Consider the following 27633-nt stretch of genomic DNA (forward strand, 5'->3'; position numbering starts at 1 on the left):
GACAATAAATTAGGAACAGACAGGGGATCCTGCTTGCACATGGGGGGATGGAAGGAGATATTGGCAAAATACCCCACCTCCCAACCATCCAAAATCAACAGATAATGTATCACTTTTCATGACAAACCTCAACCCTGTTGCAAACTATACCACCACCACCCTCCTACTACACCTGGCCATAGCAGCATTATCACCAGTACCTTTATTACATTGAGGACTCTAACCCTTAACCCCTTTCTCGTGACCTGGGGTTAATCTGTCTGAAAACCAACTGATTATAAATCAGTCACCCACTGAAACAAAGCCTTTACAACTTTTTTTGCTTTCCAAAATGTCCTCTGTTTGTATATATGTATCTTGTTTTTAGGGGAGCAGTGTTCAAGGACGCAATCTAATTTAAACTGAATTGTCTTTATACACAACCAATTTTAAGACAAATATAAGTGAACCTAGAACGTCGCATTTCCTTGTGTCATTTCTACATTTTCCTAAATAAAACAAACTCAAGAGGACATCTGCACACAATGACGCACTGTATTGCTCAAGAAGCTGAAGTACAGTATCATTCGGTGAACAGTATTTGATTGTAGTGTAGGTGTGGTCATTATAATATTAAACCCTCATTGCTCTGTTCTGCAAAGTTTATGAAAGATCTGTGGCTGGATTTACTTCACCTGGGTTTGACTTGAAGCAATGTCATTCTGCATTCTTCTCTAAGCTCTGTACAGTCCTGGGGTTCCAGTGCCATTACAGACAGGCAGCATGGCCAGACGTAGAGTCTATAGTGGGTCGACACGTTGGAGCAGTAAGTTGGTGTTCTGTACTGTAGCCTATACACATGGCACACATATGGGTACACAAGAAGAAGGGGGATTTGATGTTCATATTTACAAGGCATTTTGTTTGACTGGAGTTGCAAAGGCTTTGCACGGCCTATAAAACAACAGCTTTTCTGTACTGCACGGGGAGGTGGGAAGTTCAGTCAACTTGAAGAGTAAATGAGTTCATGAGGGAACAGAACACTTCTAGAAAGAAAACAGCTATGGAGTTCTTGAAAATATCCTCTTTTATACCTTTACACATTCTTATAGACACCGGTTGACATTCACACTTTTTAATAAACCTTTATTTAACTAGGCAAGTCAATTAAGAACACATTTTTATTTACAATGACAGCCTGCCAAGAGGCAAAAGGCCTCCTGCGGGGACGGGGGCTGGGATTAAAAATAAAAATGTATGACAAAACACACATCACGACAAGAGAGACACCGCAACACTACATGTAGAGAGACCTAAGACACCACCACCGCATGGGAGCAACACATAACACTACATGGTGGCAGCAACACATGACAACACAGCATGGTAGCAACACAACATGACAACCACACAGTAGAAACAACATGGTAGCAGCACAAACATGGTACAAATATTGTTGTCTGTGCCTAACAACGTGCAAATAGATAGAGACAACACATCACGCAAATCAGCCACAAGTGTAATTAAGAGTGTCCATGATTGAGTCCGAATGTAGAGATGGAGATAAAACTGTTCAGTTTGAGTGGTTTTTTTTGCAGCTCGCCCCAGTCGCTAGCTGTAGCGAACTGAAGAGGAGCGGTCCAGGAATGTATGTGCTTTAGGGATCTTTAACAGAACGTAACTGGCAGAACGGGTGTTGTATGTGGAGGATGAAGGTTGCTTGCAGTAGGTATTTCAGATATTGGGGAGTGAAGCTTAAGACGGTTTTATAAAGAAGTAGTAACTAGAGGGTCTTGCGTCAGGTATAGAGATGGACAGTTTACAGAGATGTGTCCTATAAGGATCATTGGTGGTAAATCTGACGGCCGAATGGTAAAGAACATCTAGCCGCTCGAGAGCACTCTTACCTGCCGATCTATAAATTACGTCTCTGTAATCTAGCATGGTCATCAGAATCAGGGTTAGTTTGGCAGCTAGGGTGAAAGAGCGAGCACATTTTTAAGATGCATTATTTAACTAGGCAAGTCAGTTAAGAATGAATTCTTATTTACCCCGACCAAACCCAGACGACGCTGGGCTAATTGTGTGCCGCTTTATGGGACTCCCAATCACAGCCGGATGTGATACAGCCTGGATTCGAACCAGGGACTGTAGTGACACCTCTTGCACGGAGATGCAGTGCCTTAGACGGCTGCACAACTTGGGAGCGTTAGAGGAAACCAAGTCTAGGTTTAACTTTAGCCTGCAGCTTGGATATGTGCGGAGAGAAGGACAGTGCACCATCTTGCCATGCTCCCAAGTACTTGTATGAGGTGACTACCTCAAGCTCTAAACCCTAAGAGGTAGTTAATCACACTGATGGGAGGGGGGTCATTCTTCTTACTGAACCACATCACCTTTGTTTTGGAGGTGTTCAGAACAAGGTTAAGGGCAGAGAAAGCTTGTTGGACAAAAACAAAGCTTTATTGTAGATTGTTTAACACAAAATCCGGAGAGGGACCAGCTGAGTATAAGACTATCTACATATACATGGATGAGAGAGCTTCCTACTGCCTGAGCTATGTTGTTAATGTAAATTGAGAAGAGTGTGGGGCCTAGGCTCAAGCCTTGGGGTACTCCCTTGGTGACAGGTAGTGGCTGAGAAAGCAGATGTCCTGACTTTACACAATGCACTCAGAGGTAGTTCGCAAACCAGGCCAATGACCCCTCAGACACAAATTCTCCTTAGCTGACCCACAAGAATGGTCTACAGTATCAAACCTTCGGCCAAGTCAATAAAAATAGCGGCACAACATTGTTTAGAATCAAAGGCAATGGTGACATCATTTAGGACCTTTAAGGTCGCAGTGACACATCCATAACCTGAGCAGAAACCCAATTGCATACCAGAGAGAATACTATAGACATCCCTAAAGTGTAACAAAATAAACAATTAATTTGATCTAGTATACTACTCTATTGGTTATTTACATCCCTCATTGCCCCCCAAAAAAGTCAATATTATTTAATATCTGGGTCCTCATTCTTATAACAGGACACACAACCGTAGTGTTTGTACAGGCCCAGACCACTCCTCTGCCTCTCCCATCCCGGCTCTGGATCTGTGGGATAGGGGCTTGACCGGATGCTAGCGACAGGAAGTGGCTAACATGCTCCAGATGTAAGGACCAGAGGGACAACCCCCACCGCAGCTGGGAAAGGTGGGAGACCACAGACCCTGACGGTAAAGACTGGGATCTCTGAACCCACCCACTTTCTTCCCTTCCTAACAGCAACATGGTCTAGGGAAATAGAGATAGGCAAGTACAGGTAGAACCAGTAAAAAGACAGACAAATTAAGCCAACAGTACAGAATAGTTATTTTGCTCATTTAAGATAATGAACAAGGGGGTAGTCAGTAAAGATTAGGGAGGTTGAAATGTTGAAGGATTATGAATAAAAATGCACAAAATCTATTCAGTAGGAGAGAAATATTTTTAACATGGGTTCTTTCATCCACTGAAATATTTCCTGCTTTGCCCGATTAAATCCACCAGGAAATTGAGTTGGTGGTTGACAGAATCTACTCTACGCAGTAAAACAATTAAATGTGCCTCCTAGTGGTGAAAAGGGCACAGTGCTGGTGTGTGAAATCAGCATGAGTGGATGAGCTGACGCAACAAACGTTTCACTCACATTTCATTACTTTTTTTGTTTGTTTAATCATCAACTTATGCAGGTTTTACCCTGAACTCTAACATGAGAAACTACTTTCTGAAAACAGCTTTTTAAAAACAGCAGATATATTTCCCAGGTGTTTAGTAATCTGCTGATTACTGAACACCTGCAGTTGAAACAATCTTGAGTTTATATAATTTGCTTCCCAAATGGAATAGGGTGCCATTTGGGACACATACATGGATAGAACAACCTAGTTTGAGGTAACACATTCTAAAACCTGGGCATTGACCGTACAATCCCTATATTGGCTTGGCAGGTCCTTTGAAATGAATACAAAACATTGAAGGATACTCAAAAAAGAGATTGAAGTGTATAAACGACAAAAACATTTGAAAAAAAACATCCTTGAACGAACATCCTACACTTCCTCATACTGCAAGACATCATTACTGCCAAAAACAAAATAAACACCATGGTGTGTTCTTATAAAGGATGTGAAAACAGTGGATACAATAAGCGACCAGACCACACAACCAACCAGTCGTTTTAACCACCTTAATTATACAATAGCCTTACCATCCGCTCCTTACAACAACGATTAAACAAACAAACAAAACATTTAGAATGAATTAACAGTGAGCTGTCAATCAGGACTAGAATCTTTTCCAAATTGGTTAGTACAGGCAAAGGGGGAGGAGTCATCAACGCACCATGTTACCTAAAAACCTGGGGTTCTCTCCCTCTCTGGTCTTTTGTCTGAGAAGACTTGTATACCACCTTCTCTGAGAAATATTTGGTAAGTGAGGGTCCATGTTCCCCATCCTCCTACACACAACCCCATAGAGGCATGGTGTATGATGATGCTTCAATCAAATTGGGTCCAAATGGATGCCTCACATTGTTGGTGGATGAGGTGAGCTTTTCCCTTTCTGAGTAAAGCACATACGTGGAAAAGCGCTATACAGAATGAATCAAAATCAAACGGAAGACTTCTCTAATCATCTTCATCTTCGTCAATCAGGACCCTCTGTCGTTTGCGCTTGGCAGGGGCGGAGTGCGCCTCCCTGTCTGAGTCAGCGCCCCCGTCTGCCCCCAGGTCCATAGTGAGAGGAGAGTCCTCTGTCAGGAGAGGAGACGGCAGTGTTAGCAATACAGCCCCATGTTTAAATGTCGTAGTAAATAATCTTTAAGCCTGGATGCCAGTCTGTTTCTTCTTTAACAAACAGCAGTCATTGCCTAAACAGACTGGCACCCAGGCTATCATTTCTAGTTTATGGGTAAAAAAACGAATATGACTAGATTATGATTAGACGACAGCACAGTACCTTCATCCTCATCACTGTCCAACACCACTCGGCTTCTCTTGGTGGAGGTCTTCTTCTCTGAAGATCTGTGATGGTAAAGGAGAAGAGAAAAGTCAGAACAGAACATGCAGAGAGAGATATGCTATTACATAATAGAATGGAGAAGTGTCTCACCTATGAGGTGCACTGTCTGAATCCTCAACAGGTGTGAAATCTGGGAAAAGACCAAATGTCATGGTAGATATAAGTGGGTGTTTCCGAATATAAAGTAGTTATTCATTTTCCCATTTTTAGTAAGACAAAATAGCAGCCGTATGAAACTTAGAAATGTGTAAAGAGTTTGATGGAAATATTACCTTGTCTCTTAATAAAGTCACGGTTAACAAAGCAACAACGTCGGATCAATCCTACGAGACCTCCACCGTTAATCAGTTACAAGAGGTATAAACTGAGTAGGAGATAACAGCTAATTTATAGCGCACTTCTTTGAACCAGGGCACATAGGGTTCTGGTCAAAACTAGTGCACTATATAGTGAATAGGGTGCCATTTCAGACAACCAATGTCTAATCTGCTGACCTGTGTGTTCTGCTGAGGCAGAGGGCGGTTTCATCTTGCGGGCCAGTAGCAGGGCTCGGAGGGCCTGGGCTCTCTGCTCGTGAGAGTCTGCCTCCCCCTGCTGCTGTTCCTGGATGGGGCTCCCTGGGGTTGGCTGTTCCGACTCCTCTGCCCCCGCTGCTAGGGCATCCTGACTGGGGCTAAGGACCTCTGCTGCTCCCCTCAGCTGGGATGGTCTCATCTGGGCTGGGATCCTCCAGAATGACTCCTAATCGATCACCAGACACACAGAGGAAATGTATTACCTATACAGTAGTCTATGGGAAAGCATGTTGAAAAACATCACTTCACTGCCTTTTATAAATGCAACTTTCTCAAAGTTTCAGTGCCTCATATCAGCCAAATCTTGCATATAAGTAATTAAATTGAGGATTATTCCTATAATTTTAATCATGTGGGTAGGACAAAAAATATAGAAATAACAGTTCTCTCCTAAAGCCAACCTGTTCATCAGCTGGTGCTCGGACCCCTATTTTCCGTAGTAACCTCTGAAAGCTCTTTTTCTCCATGGCATCCTCGTTCTCCTCAGTCAGAGGGACAATTGGCACGGGCTGAAACAAGCCTGATGGCGAAAATAGAACGTTAACTACCACAATAAATCACACATTTCCTCAACCACACTTCAAGAATGCAACAATTCACATTGATAAAGAAATGCAAAATGCCCAATGCTGCGTTGTTTCCCCTCAATATTTTTTAGGTCACATTTTTTAAAAGTGGATTATCACTCACCTTCTTCCTCGCGGTGATCTGCCGTTCTGTTCAGGCAGTTCTGTAGCCACAACAGGGGTCCTGACATACCTGTTACGAAATACAGCTTTAGGGACCATTTATCAACTGTTGACCAACACCAACTGTTATGTGGTCTTCTTTCCCATATTAAATCTTCTTTGACTAGCTTGTGTGATGTTAAAATGAAAAGAACATACTACTATACTGACACACAGAAGGGGTAGTCTGTATTGAAAACGTACTGTAAACATGAATGCTCTGCTCTCACCTTCCTGCCGTAGAGTGTACACCATGGTCCTCAGACTGGCATTCTTCTCAACCATGCTCTCCCTCTCTGCCATCCAGCTTTTCCTTCCTCTGGCTGCCGGAGCTTGTCTCTCCCTCTCCTCCCCCTCGCTCTCCTCTTCGTCTTCTTCCTCCTCCTCATCGTCCATGGGCTCTTCGGTTAGACCTCCAGGAAGATGAGCCAGGAACTCTTCTTCAGTCTAACAGATTACACACAAATACTTTAATAATAGTGGTGTTAGTTATGACATTTCTAGATCGCCAACCTATTCTAGAATACTGAACACCCAGTAAAACAATGAGACAAAAAAAAAAAAAAGGTTAAATAAATTCATGTCACCATTCCCATCGCGGCGCTCTTCCCCGGAGCGTTAGGGTTGCGCCGTCTCTTCTTGTGGAGTTCCCGTCGGTCGGAGACCAGGCCCATGCTGAGCAACTTATCCACCATGCGGGCCCGGGAACGTTTAGCCGTCACCTTTTTCAGGATGTTCCCCAGCACATCTACGGAAATGTAACAACCACTCAGAACTGGGTTCAAAAGATATCTGAATTCAAAATACTTCAGCTGGGCGTTATTGAGCTTGTCTGGCACAAAGGAATCAATCGAACGGTCATTCTGAAAGCTTTCCAACACAAGTCTGCAACCATTATCACCATGGAGACAAACAAATATGGCAACCTTTATCGCCATGGTAACATGGTATAGCATGGGAATCAAGGGCGCCTTCAGAACGTACCATCGGAGTCTCTGAACTCCTCAAACAGCATCTGTAGCTCTTCTTCCTGCTCCTCTGTCCACAGAACAATACGAGTGCCTTTCCTTCAGGGATGTCAAATCAGAAGCTATAGGTCAGGCTGTGTCCTTTCCATAATCTAACTAGCACTGACAAGTAAACAGTATGTTACATCTACGGACATTAATATGGAATAGGTTCTCTATGGTAAAAGCTATCAGGTGACAGGATGTAGCCTAGACATGAAGTCCCCTTGAATGACACTGACTAACCTCTGTTTCTTCAGTTCTTTTACACTGTCCACCAGTCCCATCGCCACCAACTGGGCCACCACCTGCCGACGCGTACGGGTGGTGTTGCTAAGCAACGGCAGCAGAGTCTCAACAATGTCAGGCACTGTGATTGACTCTCGCTCTAAGGTTCAGAGACAATATGGGACAAGCATTCATGAACATACATTACCAGTCAAAAGTTTAGACACAATCATTCCAGGGTTTTTCTTTATTTTTTTACATCGTAGAATAATAGTGAAAACATCAAAACTATTAAATAACACATGGAATCATGTAGTAAACAAAAATAGTGTTAAAACAAATCAAAATATATAATATATTTGAGATTCTTCAAAGTAGCCACCATTTAACTTGATGACAGCTTTGCACACTCTTGGCATTCTCTCAACCAGCTTCAATTAACAGGTGTGCCTTGTTAACATTTATGGAATTTCTTTTAATGCATTTGAGCCAATCAGTTGGGTTGTGACATGGTAGGGGTGGTATACAGAAGATAGCCCTATTTAGTAAGAGACCAAGTCCATATTATGGCAAGAACAGCTCAAATAAGCAAAGAGAAATGACAGTCCATTACTTTAGGACGTAAAGGTCAGACAAAGTGGAAAATATCAAGAACTTTGAACGTTTCTTCAAGTGCAGTCGCAAAAACCATCAAGCACTATGATGAAACTGGCTCTCATGAGGACCGCCACAGGAAAAGAAGACCCAGAGTTACCTCTGCTGCAGAGGATAAGTTCATTAGAGTTACCAGACTCAGAAATTGCAGCCCAAATAAAATCTTCAGAGTTCAAGTAACAGACATCTCAACATCAACTGTTCAGAGGGGACTGCATGAATCAGGCCTTCATGGTCAAATTGCTGCAAAAAAACACTGCCAGCCATTAATAAGAAGAAGAGACTTGCTTGGGCCAAGAAACATGAGCAATGGACCTTAAACCGGTGGAAATCTGTCCTTTAGTCTGATGAGTCCAAATTTGAGATGTTTGGTTCCAACCGTCATGTCTTTTTGAAAGGCAGAGTAGGTGAACGGATGATCTCCGCATGTGTGGTTCCCACCGTGAAGCATGGAGGAGGTGGTGTGATGGTGCTTTGCTGGTGACACTGATTTATTTAGAATTCAAAAACACACTTAACCAGCATGGCTACCACAGCATTCTGCAGCGATACGACATCTGGTTTGCGCTTAGTGGGACTATCATTTGTTTTTAAACAGGACAATGACCCAACACACCTCCAGGCTGTGTAATGGCTATTTGACCAAGAAGGAGAGGGATGGAGTGCTGCATCAGATGACCTGGCCTCCACAAATCACCCGACCTCAACCCAATTGAGATGGTTTGGGATAAGTTGGTCCACAGAGTGAAGAAAAAGCAGCCAACAAGTGCTCAGTTTAATTGGGAACACCAACACGGTTGAAAAAGCATTCCAGGTGACTACCTCATGAAGCTGGTTGAGAGAATGCAAAGTGTGTTCAAAGCTGTCACAAAGGCAAAGTACTTTGAATCTCAAATACATTTTGGTTTGATTAACTTTTTTGGTGACTACATGATTCCATATGCGTTATTTCATTGTAGAATCAAAACTACGTAGAAAATAGTAAAAAATAAAGAAAAACCCTTGAATGTGTAAGTGTGTCCAAACCTTTGACTGGTACTGTATGTATGGGATGGCTATGCCATAAAACACCAGATAGATGAAAGGATTGGTGATAAAAGTACAGGAAATTCAGAGGGGAGTGATGTCCTTTGTTTACCTTCAGAGTTGCGGTGCTCCTCGTAGAGTGTTCGCAGCTCATCCTCTTCCTCTGGCGTCCATTTTGCTTTCTTATTAGACCCCTCTCTGAGACGAGCATGAGAACAATAAATGACTTAAAAATGGAAACCTTGAAAAGCATTAAGTGTAGGAGAACATAGACACTTATTTAATTGACACCCAGGCGCGCACACACACCCTTCTCCAGGCTTGCTGTAGCCCTCTGTCATCTCGCGGACAGCTCCCACACTCTTCCAGAAGAGCAGCTCTACAAAAGCCTTGTTGTTTTTAGCCGCCAGGGCAAAGAAACGGTTCAGCACAAACTTAGCAAAGGTCACCAGCTCCTGTAGGAGGAAGAGAAAAATATTGAAACATGTAAGTGTATTAGATTCCATATGCCTTGGTTACAGGATTTTAAATCCGAAGGGACTTGATATGTAATTTGAGTTACATGTGAGTATCTCCGGTAAAGATTCAGACCATCATTAGCCTGAAGCTAGTCCGCTCGCTTACAAATGCACTCGTCTTTTCAGTTCATTGGTTCATTAATCAATTTCAAAACGGCATCATTCCTCCCCTACGTGAGATTACACTAGAGAGCTCCCAGGGTAGCACCCATCTAACCCAGTGTTTTGGTGGTTCAGGTTAATTTATCAGGCACAAAATAGACCGAAACAGAGAGGGACTAGCTGAACTTGTCTAATAAACACTATTTTAATTTTCCGTTGCAACATTTTGCTACGGTGTTCCCTAAAGAACGGGACCCTGGTTAACCTTATAGGCAGTGGCAGCAGGGTCTCCTAGGATCTTGTTGAAGAGGCAGAAGACAGAAAGCTGGAAGAGCAGGGCATCCATCTTAAGGTCGACGGCCAGGCGGTGCAGCATGCGTGCGATGCAGTGGTTGGTGTGGGGGGAGTTCTGGGAGTAAGACCGAAGCAGGAGCAGGTAGGGACGTACGATGTTGGGGTTGGCAAACCTGGTATGCAGGGCACATTGGGCAGTGAAGATTTAAAACGGTCAGTGTTATCACAGGGCAAATGGGAGTGTCTGGGGCTTATTCTTTACAGTTTTAACATGTTCTGTTTTATAAATGTTTTTATCACTAGTTCTTCGTATTCAGGAGACTGACACGGAGGCCCCGGTGATGCAAATCTGAGATCACATGTACTGTAGACACTGAATTTGTGTCCCTCACCTCTTGATGAAGTCCAGGAAGTTGAACTCAGTCTCAGACACTCGTACAGACTCCAGCTCTTCCTCCTCCTCCTCCAACTCTCCATCCTCCTCCTCCATCCCAGGTTCAGGGGGAGTTGGCCCTCAAAACAAAACAGTGTTTCTTAATCTACTTTATTTTTGTAGATATTAATGCATCTGCTAATATACACGTCAGATTAAATCATATCGATCCCATATTTGATAAATTACCAGACCAGTGATGTAGTCAAGTCACCAAACCTCGAATCCAAGTCGAGTCCCAAGTATCTAGTGTTTCGAGTCCAAGACCTTTATACTTGAGTCACTTGGTAGTACTAAAAGCTGCAGTCCAACCATTTTTAAAGGTAGACTTTGTTACATTGTTGCACATTTGTAAGGCTAACTACATAATACAGCTAGCTATATAACATTTGCTGTTGTAGCTAGTATGTTTAATTATACAAAAGAGATTTTCTGACAAAGTCACCACTGGTCGAGTCCTAGTCGAGTTACTTGTCATGAAAATTGTGAATCAAGTCAGAGTCGAGTCCTGGACTCGAGTACTACAACAGTGCCACAGAGACACTCACTGGGCAGGTTGGCAATGAGGATCTGTTTGAGGAGCTCTAGTTCCTCCTCTGGCTCCACATCAGCTGAACCAAACACATCTCCCTCTGGCCACACCTCCCTATGATAGAAATATAGAAAGAGAATTATGACAACCACCATGTTTGTTATTGTAAAGTGAATGGCCCAAAAAGTAGCCTCAGATCAAAATGCTGTTTTGACTATTGGTGGATCGACCCACGTGGATGTAGGGCACTTTGAGTTTAAGAAAAGCACTACCAAAATAAATAATAATATTGTAGTGTTCAATGGCGGATGCATCTATAAACGATTTTCCCAAAAGAAGTCTATGAGAGCAGAGTCAGATTGAGTGTGTGACTGACCTCGCGGCTCGTAGCAGGCCCAGAGCCTCAGGGCCCCGTCTGTTGAGCAGGGTATCCTGGACACGCACCATGGCCTCAGTCCTCTGCTCCTCCAGGGGAGTCTCAGACGCAGCGTCAAATGGCACAGCACCCTCTGTCAAAGCCTCGGACAACTGCAGCCATACAGACAGACCCAGATTTAGCACTCATACACATACCGGTACTGACAGCAACACACTAGGGCTGCATCGCAATATATTAAACAATCTTCCTCTACTTGTCTCCTGTCCTCCATCTGCACTGATCTACACATACAATAGGGGAAAGCCATATGGCATTTGCTTTCACCAGTGAATATTATTAAGGAAACGAGACAGGGAGAGGAAGCCACTTTAGACAACAGATGCACCCATGAACTCCTCCCCTAGCTGTCTGTTAACAGTGTAATGCTACAACATGAAAGCCATGAAAGCACCAAGCAACAATCTGCCTCAGTAAATGGAATGGAGTCTGGTAGACAAGACAAGCTAGCTGCTCCAGGTGTTAACTGTCCCCTGGCTGATCCCCAAGGCTGATCCCCAACAGTGACCTGAAAGTTAGTGGCCCTCAGCTCCTCTGCCACGGCCCCCCACGTCTCCTCCAGTGCCTCGGGGGTGGTCTCTGCTGCAGTCGGATTCTTCCGGCCCTTAGACTTATTACGCTTCACACGCTTCTTCCTCTGCAGAAGGAGGGAAGCAGAGTTGGATAACAGAAAATAAATCATATGAAGTGGAACTGAATCGACATATAGCCAGATAGCCTTTTTGTAAATAACGAACTGTAGGGCTGTCATTTGATGCATGTTCAAGTCAACAATAATCCATTTTCAGAAACATATTTGACAAATGAAAGTTAAGCAACTTCCCTATTTGACAAACTATCACCTTGCATTTATTCCTTTCACCCCTCTAGTGGCCCCTATCTGTCTGTGAGTAGAGAGTGAGGCTCACCTGCACCACCAGGTTGTTGCGTCCCTTGCAGAAGCGCTCCAGCATGCGCAGGAAGAGGTGGGTGGACTCCACCAGGTCCCTGAGGAATGTGCGCGGCTGCTTTGTCTCATCAAACTTCCTCAGCAGGGTCAAGAAGATCTCTCTGTACTCCATCAGGTAGAAAATGTTACCTGGAAGGGAGGATTTAGATGTTTCGTTTAGAAAAATAATGAAAGAGGAAACAAAGAAGAGAAGAGGAAACGACAAGAGGTGGAGAGAAGAGCGGAAGACCGGAGAAGAGTCTCACTCTTGATGACGTTCGCGCTCTGTCTGATGTCCTCGTCTCGGGAGCGGTCCATCTCATTCACCGTCAGCAGCAGCTCCTGATACGCCTTCAGAGCCAGGTGCATCCTGGAAAAAACATGCAGAAATGTATTTCTTACACGTTCAAAGCCAGAGATACACAGAAATGTACAAGCCATCCTCCATGTGGGCTCCATACGGTCCACGATAACATTCGAATTAGACTTCAAAACTTTTAGTGCCAACATGGTTCCCTTAAAAAAAAAATAACCCTGTTTTCCACACCCACCTACGGGACCAGGACGAGGCCTCCTTGCGGTCGGTGAGCATCATCTCGTAGTAATTGGTGATGTTGCGCTCAATGAAGTGGAAGGCACGGATGGACATTGTCTCGGAGACCAGGTCAGCACGGAAACCGTTGCCGCGGTTAAAGGCCATGAAGAAGCTGAGAGCCCATAGGTAGTAGGTCTCGTCGTGCTGCTGCGCCTGTTCCCTGATCAGTCCCTCCTGTGGAAGCAGACAGAGAGACCAGCTGTGAGTGATGTAGCAAACTGCACTGAGCTCAGATCTGTTTGCATAGATAGGACTGAGAGTCTGTAATGTAACCGCTGTGTCTAAACAGGCCTCAAACCACAAGTGTGAAGAATGTTATATTGTGCAACATAGGGCTTTATTCAATCAAAATGTGGTAACTGAGTTTCTGGGATAAAGTTTTTTATTATTTTTTAACTCCACTATTTCACCATCCAAATACACCTTCTCGCTGTGCAGAAAGAATGTTGCTTTTGACTGGGCCAGGAACCCAGTAACTCAACTTGGATTTAACTGGATTCACAATGTTTACACAGCAACTTCCAGGAAAATATGGTTACTTTCAAAATTACAGTCAGAGTCCCTGTCTACCAATAATCTCTCCTTCCCAAAGTATGCACTTGTTCACTTCCTTTCAAGGGTAAAAAAAAAAAGACAGACAGACTGGTATATGGGAACTCCCTCTACGACAGTCTTATTCAAACTTCTTAAGGGGGAACGGAATTGAACAAGAATTTAATGTTATTTGTCAATGGAAAAATGTATTTACATTTTTATATACAATGGAAAAATGTATTTACATTTATATACACTGCTCAAAAAAATAAAGGGAACACTAAAATAACACATCCTACATCTGAATGAATTAAATATTCTTATTAAATACTTTTTTCTTTAAATAGTTGAATGTGCTGACAACAAAATCACACAAAAATTATCAATGGAAATCAAATTTATCAACCCATGGAGGTCTGGATTTGGAGTCACACTCAAAATTAAAGTGGAAAACCACACTACAGGCTGATCCAACTTTGATGTAATGTCCTTAAAACAAGTCAAAATGAGGCTCAGTAGCATACGTTCCTGTATGACCTCCCTACAACGCCTGGGCATGCTCCTGATGAGGTGGCGGATGGTCTCCTGAGCGATCTCCTCCCAGACCTGGACTACAGCATCCGCCAACTCCTGGACAGTCTGTGGTGCAACGTGGCGTTGGTGGATGGAGCGAGACATGATGTCCCAGATGTGCTCAATTGGATTCAGGTCTGGGGAACGGGCGGGCCAGTCCATAGCATCAATGCCTTCCTCTTGCAGGAACTGCTGACACACTCCAGCCACATGAGGTCAAGCATTGTCTTGCATTAGGAGGAACCCAGGGCCAACCGCACCAGCATATGGTCTCACAAGGGGTCTGAGGATCTCATCTCGGTACCGAATGGCAGTCAGGCTACCTCTGGCGAGCACATGGAGGGCTGTGCGGCCCCACAAAGAAATGCCACCCCACACCATGACTCACCCACCGCCAAACCGGTCATGCTGGAAGATGTTGCAGGCAGCAGAACGTTCTCCATGGCGTCTCCAGACTCTGTCATGTCTGTCACGTGCTCAGTGTGAACCTGCTTTCATCTGTGAAGAGCACAGGGCGCCAGTGGCGAATTTGCCAATCTTGGTGTTCTCTGGCAAATGCCAAACGTCCTGCACGGTGTTGGGCTGTAAGCACAACCCCCACCTGTGGATGTCGGGCCCTCATACCACCATGATGGAGTCTGTTTCTGACCGTTTGAGCAGACACATGCACATTTGTGGCCTGCTGGAGGTCATTTTGCAGGGCTCTGGCAGTGCTCCTCCTGCTCCTCCTTGCACAAAGGCAGAGGTAGCGGTCCTGCTGCTGGGTTGTTGCCCTCCTCCACGTCTCTTGATGTACTGGCCTGTCTCCTGGTAGCGCCTCCATGCTCTGGACACTATGCTGACAGACACAGCAAACCTTCTTGCCACAGCTCGCATTGATGTGCCATCCTGGATGAGCTGCACTACCTGAGCCACTTGTGTGGGTTGTAGACTCCGTCTCATGCTACCACTAGAGTGAAAGCACCGCCAGCATTCAAAAGTGACCAAAACATCAGCCAGGAAGCATAGGAACTGAGAAGTGGTCTGTGGTCCCCACCTGCAAAACCACTCCTTTTTTTGGGGGTGTCTTGCTAATTGCCTATAATTTCAACCTGTTGTCTATTTGCACAACAACATGTGAAATGTTGTCAATCAGTGTTGCTTCCTAAGTGGACAGTTTGATTTCACAGAAGTGTGATTGACTTGGAGTTACATTGTGTTATTTAAGTGTTCCCTTTATTTTTTTGAGGTGTGTGTATATATATATATATATATATATATATATATATATATATATATATATATATATAAAAATGTAAATACACTTTATATTGGGCAGTACACCCCTTCCAGTGTGATAGTCATTTCTTTGGGCATCATGCCGTGTTGTGACCCCTTCTCACCTTGACCAGGTACATGAGGCGATTATAGCAGTTCTCCAGGAAGTCCATGCAGAACTCGCGCAGGAAGAGGCGCACGTTGAGGGCCGAGCGGCGTTTGCCCTCCGAGTCTCGAGCGTGCAGCTTCCGCTTGGGCACACGTCTCACCGCCTTGCCTTCATCGTGGGTGTAGTTCTTGAACTAGGACCAAAGACATGTAAGAAGGGACCGGTAGGATAACGAGAAAGGACAGATTTAACTACTTGACATTTCAGCTTGGAAATGCAAATGTTGGTTTTTCCATTCGTTATAATAGCTTTGACCTTTATCTAGGAAACCTGCTTCAAATGCCAACTCCCCGGTAATACAATTTTGGGGCACTGCTCTAGGATTTCGCACTCACGTTGTGAAGGCCTCGGTGGTAGATCACATCTTTCTCGCCAATGGACTTGAGTCCCTGAACCACATACGAGCCTCCAAAGCGAGAGTGTCTGAAAGAGAGGGAAAGGCATCAGACAATTATGAAAGTATTTTTTTTTTTTTACCTGGCATCTCTCCAGAGCAGTGGAGGCTGCTGAGGGGAGGAAGGCTCATAATATTGGCTGGAATGGAGGAAATGGAATGGCTTCAAACACATAGAAACCATGTATTTTGATTCCATTTCACTTACCCCGCTCCAGCCATTATCACAAGCCTGTCCGCCCCTATTAAGGTACCACCAACCTCCTGTGCTCTAGAGCATATCACACTCTCTTCAACTGCTCTGAGGTCAGATGGTATCTAATCTACCTCTAAAGAGCATGTCTCGCTGAGAAAAACTGCCGAGATCAGTGTGGTTACCGGGTTCCTCTCTGGAGGGTGCGGCTGCGTTTCTCCGCTTGCTCTTTTTGCCGTAGTGCCTCCAGCTCCTGGGCATCTCTCTGTTTCTCCTGAGCTGAACGAGCCTGACCCGCACTCACCAAGAGTTCCGGCGTCTGCAGGGAGGGAGAACATAGAATCAGAATCAATAGAATGGACCCTTTCATTAAAAGTAATATTCTGTGGGCTGTGTATCGGCAGGCATATTGGGTGTAGCAGAAGCTGGAATGTTTGATTAATTCTAAGCCTTTTAGATCATAATGCATACGATTACACAGACAGGTACCTAGTCCTAGATCAGCAACCCTACTCTGCGATACACCTGGGCCCATATCCATAATGTCTCCCTCTCTGGTCTCACCTGGTCTCTGAACATGAGGGAGATGACCTCCAGCACATGCATGCTCCACTGCTGCTCGCTCTGTGCAGAGGCCAGGAACTTGATCAGGTCGTCTAGACCACTCATGTGGATGGCCCACAGCAGCTTGTCATGCACACTGGCATCATCATCCACGTTCTACAGCCATACCAGAGGAGAAAGGAGGGAGGAAGCAGAAAAGGATAGGACATGGGGAGGAGATAGGGAGAGGAAAAAGAGAAGAGGTAAGAGAGAGAGAAGAGATGCAAGAGAAAGAAATAAAGGATGGGGAGTAGTGAAAGGTAGGAAAACAGAAAAGACAGTGAGAAAAAGAGAGTTCAATACGATGAGAGATTGACAGATGAACCAAGGCAAAAAACAACAACAACAACAAAATATATATATATATTTTTAAACTCAGCAGGGTCTGCTGCTTGGGAATGTACCGAATGGGGTCACAGCAAGACCTGACACAGTGAACTCTGACCTTCTCCTCGTAGGGGTCAGCGGGGACATGCAGTACATTCCTGACCAGCAGCAGAATCCTCTCAATCAGCAGGTTGTCTTCCTCCTGCCTCTGCTCCCAGTCCTGACCGACAGAGACAGATAAAGGGAGAGAGAATAATTTAACACAGAGCCACTGTTTCTCACTCTTATTTTTTGGAAAAGACCAGGATTATTTGGAGGACTCCATTCTGTGGTTTTGTAGTATGAAAGTATAACACTCACCAGTTGCAGCAGGGTGTACAGGGTCTCACTCAGAACTCCAAACACCTTTTCATTGGCAAAAGCCTGAGGAAAGGGAGAGACACAAGGAGATGAATCAACCATACACATCATACTGCTACATACAATCATTCCGTATTACTCCCTCTACCCCTTAGAATGGGCTCAAATAGATAACCACAGAGGATGTGTTCCAAATGGCCCCAATAGAGCTCTGGTAAAAGGTAGTGCACTATAAAAGGGAATATGGTGTAGGTCTGGGAGATTACACACACACACACACACACACACACACACATTTACTGAGTTACAGTTCATATAAGGAAATCAATCAATTGAAATAAATTGAGCAGGCTAATCTATGGATTTCACATGACGGGACAGGGGTGCAGCACCTTGGCAGCCAGGCCTATCCACTGGGGAGCCAGGCCCAGCCAACCACAAAAGGGCTTTATTACAGACATAATCCTCAGCAGCATTGACATAAGCATTTCTCCTTTGCCAAGATAATCCATCTACATGACAGGTGTGGCATATCAAAACGCTGATTAAACAGCATGATCATTACACCGGTGCACCTTGTGCTGGGGACAATGAAAGGCCACTTTAAAATGTGCAGTTTTGTCACACAATACAATGCCAAAGATGTCTCAAGTTTTGAGGGAGCAAGCAATTGGTATGCTCACCTCAGGAATGTCCAGCAGAGCTGTTGCCAAGGATTTTAATGTTAATTTCCCAACCAATAAGCCACCCCGAACTTCGTTTTAGAGAATTTGTCCAACGTCCAACCGGCCCCACAACCACAAGCCACGTGTATGGCGTTGTGTGGGCGAGCAGTTTGCTGATGTCAACGTTGTGAACACTCCATGGTGGTGGGGTTATGGTATGGGCAGGCATAAACTACAGACAATGAACACAATTGCATTTTATCGATGGCAATTTGAATGCATTGTTGTGCATTAATCCACCGCCATGACCTCATGTTTCAGCATGATAATGCACGACCCCATGTCACAAAGATCTGTACACAATTCCTGAAAGCTGAAAATGTCCCTGTTCTTTCATGGCCTGCACACTCACCAGACATGTCACCCATTGAGCATGTTTTGGATGCTCTGGATTGACGTGTACACAACAGTGGGTTCTAGTTCCAGCCAATCTTTTATTTTACCTTAATTTAACTAGGTAAGTCAGTTAAGAACAAATCCTTATTTACAAAGATGGCCTAGGAACATTGGGTTAACTTGTTCAGGGGCAGGACAGATTTTTACCTTGTCAGCTCGGGGATTTGATCTAGCAACCTTTCGGTTACTGGCCCAACGCCCTAACCACTAGGCTAACTGCCAACCCGATCTCCAGCAACTTCGTACAGCCATTGAAGAGGAGTGGGAGCACAGGCCACAATCAACAGCCTGATCAGCTCTATGCGAAGGAGATGTCGCATTGCATGATGCAAATGGTGGTCAGCAGATACTGACTGGTTTTCTGATCCACGCCCCTACTTAAAAAAATATGTATATCTGTGACCAACAAATGCATATCTGTATTCCCAGCCATGTGAAATCCATAGAATAGGGCCTAATGAATTTATTTCAATGGACTGATTTCCTTATATTAAAACTGTAACACAGTAAAATCTTTGAATATTGTTGCATGTTACGTTTGTATTTAAATTCAGTATAGCCGTCCAATCTTTATTTTATAAAATGTGCAAGGAGCATAGAAATACGTATTTTTTTAAAGGAACTCGCTTCGACATTCTCATTCTGAAAAATAAACATTTTCTTATCCAGGTAGGCCATTTCAACACGTAAACAAAGTCAACAGGCTGTATTCTAAAACAGTTGGGTGTATTCATAACAGTTCAACTGTTCTACCTACCTTGTTAGCAAGCAAACAGATTCAAAAAGGCTAGACTTTAAATCTAAAGATTAGCTGGCTACTCACTGGCAGGGGGCTTGTGTTTGAGAGTCGTGTTATTTTTCTATAGTGTCTGCTACCAGAAATTAGTCAGTATTAGTGGATGTGCATTGTGCGTGGGTCTGGTTACATTTGTAACAAAAAGGACATTTTCATAGATTTGAAAACCAGATCAGTAACTATTGCATAAAATGTTTTTCTAAAATAATTAAATTATTAGTGGTCTTATGGTTGAAGGCTTATATTTAGGCTAAAATATATATATAAATGGGTTAGGGTTAAAAATAGAGATGATTTTTGGGCCATATCACCCCCTTATAGGGTGCCATTTGGGACACAACCATTGGGGCATCAGGTAGTCTAGTGGTTAGTGCATTGGGCCAGTAACCGAAAGGTTTCTGGATCAAATCCCCGAGCTGACATGGTAAAAATCTGTCGTTCTGCCCCTGAACAAGGCACTGTTCCCTGGTAGGCCGTCATTGTAAATAATAATTAGTTCTTAACTGACTTGCCTAGTTAAATAAAGGTGAAATGTAAAAAATAAAAACATGCCTACCTCCTTATAGGCCTGTAAATAGGATACCACTTCCAGGAAGTGATGTCTGACAGTGGGGTCATCTGGGACTTTTCCGAAGCAGAGCAGTGCAGGTTGGGTAAGGTTGACCATAAGCCTGTGAGGGAACAGAGACAGCATCAGAACCACACTCCAACCAAAACACAACATGATCCAGTATCCAACATTCATCCAGGCTTCTAACAACCTGTTCAGGGACGAACTACATTACATATTTTCTAGCTATTTAACTTCATGCACCCGATACAGGCCTGTACTGAGGGTGTGTGTAGTGTACCCGATGCAGTATTGAGGGTGTGTGTAGTGTACCCGATGCAGTATTGAGGGTGTGTGTAGTGTACCCGATGCAGTATTGAGGGTGTGTGTAATGTACCCGATGCAGTATTGAGGGTGTGTGTAATGTACCCGATGCAGTATTGAGGGTGTGTGTAATGTACCCGATGCAGTATTGAGGGTGTGTGTAATGTACCCGATGCAGTATTGAGGGTGTGTGTAATGTACCCGATGCAGTATTGAGGGCGTGTGTAGTGTACCCGATGCAGTATTGAGGGCGTGTGTAGTGTACCTGATGCAGTATTGAGGGTGTGTGTAGTGTACCTGATGCAGTATTGAGGGTGTGTGTAGTGTACCTGATGCAGTATTGGGGGTGTGTGTAGTGTACCTGATGCAGTATTGAGGGTGTGTGTAGTGTACCTGATGCAGTATTGGGGGTGTGTGTAGTGTACCTGATGCAGGCGTCAAACAGGGACTTGTCCTGGCTGTGCTGGGTGATAATGGGCAGCAGGTCGTTCTGGAGGATTTGGCCCGCACCCAGCTGCTGACGGGTGTCCCGCGTGTCATCCTCATGCCGCAGGTACCGGATCAGGTCCTTCACACTCTCTACAGGGGACACACACCGGGTCAGAGTGCATATAACAGCCCTATACACAAATTACATTACTTATTGAGTGCAGTCCAACCTAGGTCAGATTATCACAAGTAATTTAAGTTGCTTTGACAGTAAATATACTGTAAATCCTCCCTAAACACAGTAATTAATGTCAAGACTGGGTCCTAGTACACAGTACTACCTTAGGCACTGTGTTTATAGCCCAGCAAGTGTTGTTAGCCAGTGTGTGTAGCAGTTCACCTAGACAGTCAGGTTCTTTGTGGTAGGTGTCTCCTTCCAGGTACCCGAGGGCACTGCACGTTGCTAAAAGCTCACAGTTCATGCTCAACCTGACACACAGCAATCAGGAAATAGAGAGATTTATAATGAGGTGGGGAAGGAATAAGTCATATAATATATAGTTCTGGGAAGACTAAAAAGGTGGATACAACACGAAACAAAAATAACTATAGTGAATATATTATGCCCCCAAAAAATTAGACTGAATAATTCACCTGTAGGCTAAAAGATCACCTGGATTTCAACGGCAGAACCGAGGTGTTTAGACGTCAGTTCATAGGTCGATCAAACCTGTAGGAGACAGAGGCAGTCAGACATTGTTATATGGCCTTTACCAGTCTACGCACTAGAAACAATTCAGTTCAAACGGTATTAGAAAGTCACAGCCGCAAGGAATAATCAACATAACTACTAGTGCTTTTCTTGGTATATTATTAACTAATAATTGAGCGACAACAAGTCTGGAATTGCAATCTGCATGTTTTTCAGTGTGAGAAACAAAGAGCAGATTGAATGTCAAGAGGACATCTTTGCTGCTTGGCCGTGTGTCTCAATTGCTCCCTCTCAAAACACACACTTTTACTGTGACAAGATCCAAGCGGACAGTCTTTGAGTTGAAAGGCATACTGTCAAATCACACTTACGGACAATTCCAGCAAAGCGACCTGATCCAGGATTAGCCCAGAGTACATGACCTAGTGACATTAACCATCTGACCTCATCCGGTCAGCGACTTCAAGTAAACAGAACAGTAACATCCTTAGGAAATGGGAGTGGATGAGAAGCAGCCTTTTGTTTTGTACAAGGAACAGCTCATGCATCCCTGCTCTCCTCTGAATTGTGAGATGGGCTATGGCCATTTTAAACAGAGATTCTCTTTCAGCTTCTGGCTAACCTGGTTATGTAGGCAAACTGAAAATGGAAATGAACCATGAACAGGACTACAAGTTCTCACAGTTCCACCTTTTTACCGCTTTTATTCGCACACAGAAGTAGTTAAGGATCATTTAGTTGCTAATGGCAGTCAGAAGTGGCCTTCACCTTCAGTTACTCAATGAGAGGGGGCAGCACTGAGCTAGCCTGCAACGTCACTTACTGGGCATGTCATGTCTCCGTGAGACGCCATCTTAACATACTTAATTTGGCTTCGATGCGCAATTGAGTCTTTACATAGGAATGAATGGTGTCACGTGATCGGTGGCTTTGTCCATTCATACAGCACACAGAGTATACAAAACATTAAGAACAACTACTTTTACCATGGCATAGACTGACCAGGTTAAACCAGGTGAACGCTTAGATCCCTTATTGATGTCACTTGTTAAATCCACTTTAAAAAAAATCAGTGTAGATGAAGGGGAGGAGACCAGTTAAAGAACGATTGTGAAGCCTTGAGACATGGATTGTGTATGTGTGCCATTCAGAGGGTGAATGGGCAAGACAACATTTACGTGCCTTTGAACGGGGTATGGTAGTAGGCGCACACCGGTTTGTCACACTCAACAGTTTCCTGTGTGTATCAAGAATGTTCCACTACCCAAAGGACATCCAGCCTACTTGACACTGTGGGAAGTATTGGAGTCAATATGGGCCAGCATCCTGGGGGGTTCCATGCAATAATAGGAAGGTATTATGTTTGGTATACTCAGTGTATACAATCATTGGGGCAACACCATCTACGATGTAACAACTAATAACTGCAATGTTATAACCCAGTAATAGGCTATTTTGGCTCACAATTTCCATATAAATCAATATGGGAAAATGAATCTGGGTCTAACTCAAATCTGTAAACAAAGGCCATCATCTCCAAGAAGCAGTAACAGTTTACTTCAAATAGCCTAAATGTTCTCAGGTGTGAGTGAACCTATAATTCCACACTTCAAGTAATTCTAGCAAACCAAGAACCTTCTTTCATACATTGAGTACCAATGTATATTTAAACGTTTCCATTTGCCTACAATCTCACTTCTTGGAACATAAACAGTGTGGACATAAGATAAATTGTTTCGGTTTAATGTAGAATACATGTCCATGCGAGCTGTCTAAAGTTGTAATAACGTATCCCAAAAAGTGAACTTAGGATTTTAAAAACACAACATTACCGAAATGTACACTGCATTCGGAAAGTATTACGTTACAGCCTTGTTCTAAAAATTGATTAAATTACCTTTTTTCCTCATCAAGGCAAAGATCTTGGGAAGGGTACCAAAAAAATGTCAGCAGCATTGAAGGTCCCCAAGAACATAGTGGTCTCCATAATCCTTAAATGGAATAAGTTTGGAACCACCAAGACACTTCCAAGAGCTGGCCGCCCAGGCCAAACTGAGCAATCGGGGGAGAAGGGCCTTGGTCAGGGTGGTGAACAAAAACACGATGGTCACTCTGACAGAGCTCCAGTGGAGATGAGAGAACCTTCCAGAAGGACAACCATCTTTGCAGCACTCCACCAATCAGGCCTTTATGGTAGGGTGGCCAGAAGGAAGCCACTCCTCAGTAAAAGGCACATGACAGCCCGCTTGGAGTTTGCCAAAAGGCACCTAAAGGACTCTCAGACCATGAGAAACAAGATTCTCTGGTCTGATGAACCCAATATTTAACTCTTTGGCCTGAATGCCAAGTGTCACGTTTGCAGGAAACCTGGCACCATCCCTACTGTGAAGCATGGTGGTGGCATCATCATGCTGTGGGATGTATTCAGCAGCAGGGACTGGAGGACCAGTCAGGATTGAGGGAAAGATGAACGGAGCAAAGTACTGAGAGATCCTTGATGAAAACCTGCTCCAGAGTACTCAGGACCTCAGACTGGGGCAAAGGTTAACCTTCCAGCAGGACAACATCCCTAAGAATACAGCCAAGACAACGCAGGAGTGGCTTCGAGACAAGTCTTTGAATGTCCTTGAGGGGCCCTGCCAGAGCCCAGACTTGAACCTGATCAAACATCTCTGGAGACACCTGAAAATAGCTGTTCAGCAACACTCCCCATCCAACCTGACAAAGCTTGAGAGGATCTGCAGAGAAGAATGGGAGAAACTCCCCAAATACAGGTGCACCAAGCTTGTAGCATTATACCCAAGAAGATTCAAGGCTGTAATTGCTGCCAAAGAGGTTTCAACAAAGTACTGAGTAAAGGGTTTGAATATCTATGTAAATGTGATTTCAATTTTGTATTTTTAATAAATTTGGGGGAAGAAAAAAAAACGTTTTTTTCTTTGTCATTGTAGGGTATTGTGTGTAGAATTATGAGGGAAAATAACAATTTAATCAATTTTAGAATGAGGCTGTAAGATAAAATGTGGAAAAAGTCAAGGGGTCTGAAAACCTTCCAAATGCACTGTATACTACTAACAAAATGTAAACTCTTTCCCCTTTTACAGACAGTGCATTACTTTTTCAGAAGTTGCGTAAAGGCTCACAACCAAATTTGACACAAAAACCACACCTGGTTACTGATGAACAAAACATGACAAATACATAGTATCATGAGGACTATAAAGCAGGTTTAAACAAACAGAACGTTAGCTCATCTTATCTATCACATCCTCTCATCATATCAGAACATGAAAAGAAACTCTCTGACAGACAGGTTGAACAGGCTAGTAATAGGGGTTGCAACAGTCTGAGGATAATTTTAGAAAGAGAGGGTCCAGATTGTCTAGCCCAGCTGATTTGTTGGGGTCCAAGTTTTGCAGCTCTTTCAGAACATCAGCTATCTGGATTTGGGTGAAGGAGAAATGGGGAGGCTTGGGCAAATTGCTGTAGGGGTTGCGGAGTAGGGTAGCCAGGTGGAAAGCATGAACAGCCGTAAAAAGAATTTGTACTTAAACTGACTTGTCTAGTAAAATAGTAATAAAATAAATAAGAACTACAGCAGCCCCTCCACACAGATCAGAAAGCACTCACACGTTTTTCTCAATGAGCAGCAAGACATTTAAGCAGCCTATGAAAGCCCCGGATTATTGGAGGACCCCCCCAAAAAAAGCTGATACCGATTAATCGGACAATTTATTTATTTGTAATAATGACAATTACAACAATACTGAATGAACACTTATTTTAACTTAATATAATACATCAATAAAAATCTATTTAGCCTCAAATAAATAATGAAACATGTTCAATTTGGTTTAAACAATGCAAAAACAAAGTTTCGACTGTGGAAACTAACGTTTGAAGGGCGTAACAGAACATATCAACTTGGGCCTTTTAACATGAGACAGGCAATTTATAAAGTGCATGTTTTACGGTTTGAAAACACAGTGACAATTTAAAGAGTTTTCTCAATACCATTTGGCCCAAGAATATTCTCTCAGGCACAATAAATGAAGTCATTAATTTTAAAATGGAGATGACTGGCTATGTTAACAGCCAGCAAAGTGATTTTTTTAGCAAATGGCTTTGATGTATCCCCACACCATTTTGCATCTGATGGGACCTAACACTTGAGGCAAATGACTAACTAGCCTATTATGATTGATTTGTTTTTATAATTTGTGTATTTAATGCTAGACTAGCATTATTCAGTCAAGTCATATAAGGGCTCCAAACGCAAAAATCAGGTGGTTAGAGCATTGGATATTTTAAGCCAACCAGCTGACAATGTGTCAGTCTGTTTTCCAAACAACATATTTACTTTTGGGAAGGTGATTATCATCTCAGAGGTGTAAAATATTATAAATAAAATCTGCAATGTATTGTTAAGTAATATCGCTGACACCAGTTCCATTAATCGTACCTATGTTAAGACAGCCACAAAGAATTTAACCCTTATTTCACCTTTATTTATGAGAACCCAGATTACCTACTTATTTTGAACTCTGATTTTACTTTCTGAACCAGACACTTCATTTGACCAAGGCTGTTGACATTTATACAACTCGAAGGCCTAGTCCAGGTATTAAATGGCAACTAATTGTGTATTAATCAGACTGACCAGTCAGCAGATTGCAATGCTGTCAAAAAATGTGATTAGTAAAAACTGGCAAAAACAGGGACAGCATTTTAGTCATCTCAGACGATACAATTGAACAGGCAAATAGGGGGGCAACAATATAATCGACAACTGTCATTGTCAGAAATCAAGTTTTGCAGCTATGAACATCAGCTACATTTGGGTGAAGGGAAATGGGAGGCTTGCAAATTGCTGTACTGCGGAGTTGGGGTCAGCCAGGTTCAAATCAACGTTTCAGCGATAGAAATTCGAGACCCTGGTCATTAAATGGCTGGCCAGAAACAAGTTGTGCGACAGGCTATTATTCCCAAGCTGTGAGGTCAAAGGGAGACTTTTGGACTGAGCAAGGGGTAAAAACTCAACTTAAAAGGCATTCCATTACGTAACGGTTTGAAAACACAGGACAAAAGAGACATCAGATATGGTTTAGTTTCAGCACTAAATCAATTTAAATTAACTAATTACAGACTGACTCGGAAATTACGTATTTACGACGGCTTGATGTGAACCCATGATGGGACTGAACTTGTGGGTCAAATGACTAGGCAGCTGTCCCCACTGTCTGATTCATTACGCGTCGATTATATCGACTGATTAGTTCTATATGGGGTGATTTCGCTTCTGAATGTAGGATGATCACAGAATAGCAGTTGTACTTGTAACTGGATGCAACACACATTCAGTGCTTAGTAAACGACTCCTGGCGGGAAGATACAAGCACACACGTTTGTATAAGCTGGACAGGTATGACTTGACCAGCGTGGTTGGCCAGGGAACATTAGCTATATGAAGCAAACGTTATCAACGCATTTCACTCCACTGTTATGGAAGATTAAACAGGTATGACACGCACACATTATAACATGATATATAAGTGATTTTGTTTAAACAAGCAATTCCATCGTTTGCCGATGCGGTGTTTGCTCAGTTAGCTAAGCTAGCAAAAAATACTAATATTCGTTTACACAATCATTCAATCACACAAAGTTGGCAACTATACATACCAGACCGCGGTGATGGTAAAATGGACCTTTGTGTTCTGACTACAGTTATAAATATGTTTCTATAGATATTAGCTAAGTAATGAAAATGCCATTTTCACAAGAAGAGAAGTCCATATGCACTGTCCAGTTTAGCGCCTAAACTATTCGTGACGATTCTAGACGGATGTTCTTCTTCTTCTTCTATGACGTTTAACGTCGGTTGGCATCCCATATGCTGCATTACCGCCACCTACTACACTGGAGTACAACTCCCTTATTCTTTGATTGAAAATAAAAAATGTAATCAATAAATACCCTACCATTTAACAATTTCAAAATTATATAAAAATTAAATGAATACCACCCTACTCCACTAATTAAATGTATTTATTCCTACATCATGCCATCATCCTGAAAGGATGGGACATCACCACTTAACACACCCTGTAACTCTTCTAATGTCAAGTCTCGCACACCAAAATACCTCTCTGCTGCCACCACAACCTACATTTTCTGCGACTTCCGTTCCATCCCTGCAGTACAGTTG

At 43.3% G+C, this 27633-nt stretch overlaps 1 protein-coding gene across 1 annotated transcript; it reads right to left on the reverse strand.

Moving 5' to 3' along the window:
• Positions 1-3655: 3655 nt before the first annotated feature.
• timeless (timeless circadian clock) lies at positions 3656-27283 on the reverse strand. The gene is made up of 31 exons (XM_035778017.2): positions 27108-27283; positions 21368-21443; positions 21114-21202; positions 20710-20863; positions 19967-20081; positions 17494-17556; positions 17252-17353; positions 16768-16923; positions 16389-16522; positions 15952-16039; positions 15573-15749; positions 13040-13257; positions 12755-12858; positions 12469-12638; positions 12069-12197; positions 11501-11652; positions 11141-11238; positions 10552-10672; positions 10131-10332; positions 9555-9700; positions 9358-9443; positions 7584-7725; positions 7315-7397; positions 6918-7078; positions 6561-6777; positions 6293-6361; positions 6004-6122; positions 5522-5768; positions 5118-5157; positions 4965-5029; positions 3656-4758 (listed from the first exon to the last, which is right to left on the reverse strand). The coding sequence occupies exons 3-31, from the start codon at positions 21193-21195 to the stop codon at positions 4634-4636; spliced, it is 3765 nt and encodes a 1254-aa protein (XP_035633910.1). The 5' UTR covers positions 21196-21202; positions 21368-21443; positions 27108-27283; the 3' UTR covers positions 3656-4633.
• Between the last annotated feature and the right edge of the window lie 350 nt (positions 27284-27633).

This window comes from Oncorhynchus keta, chromosome 10 (assembly GCF_023373465.1).
Source record: "Oncorhynchus keta strain PuntledgeMale-10-30-2019 chromosome 10, Oket_V2, whole genome shotgun sequence".
Taxonomy (NCBI): domain Eukaryota; kingdom Metazoa; phylum Chordata; class Actinopteri; order Salmoniformes; family Salmonidae; genus Oncorhynchus; species Oncorhynchus keta.

Coding starts and splice junctions, on each gene's coding strand:
- timeless (XM_035778017.2), bottom strand. CDS start 21,195: ATGAACTGTGAGCTTTTAGCAACGTGCAGTGCCCTCGGGTACCTGGAA. Junction 20,082..20,709: donor CTGTTTGACGCCTGCATCAG/GTACACTACACA, acceptor GTTCCCTCACAG/GCTTATGGTCAACCTTACCC. Junction 12,198..12,468: donor GCAACAACCTGGTGGTGCAG/GTGAGCCTCACT, acceptor CTCCTTCTGCAG/AGGAAGAAGCGTGTGAAGCG.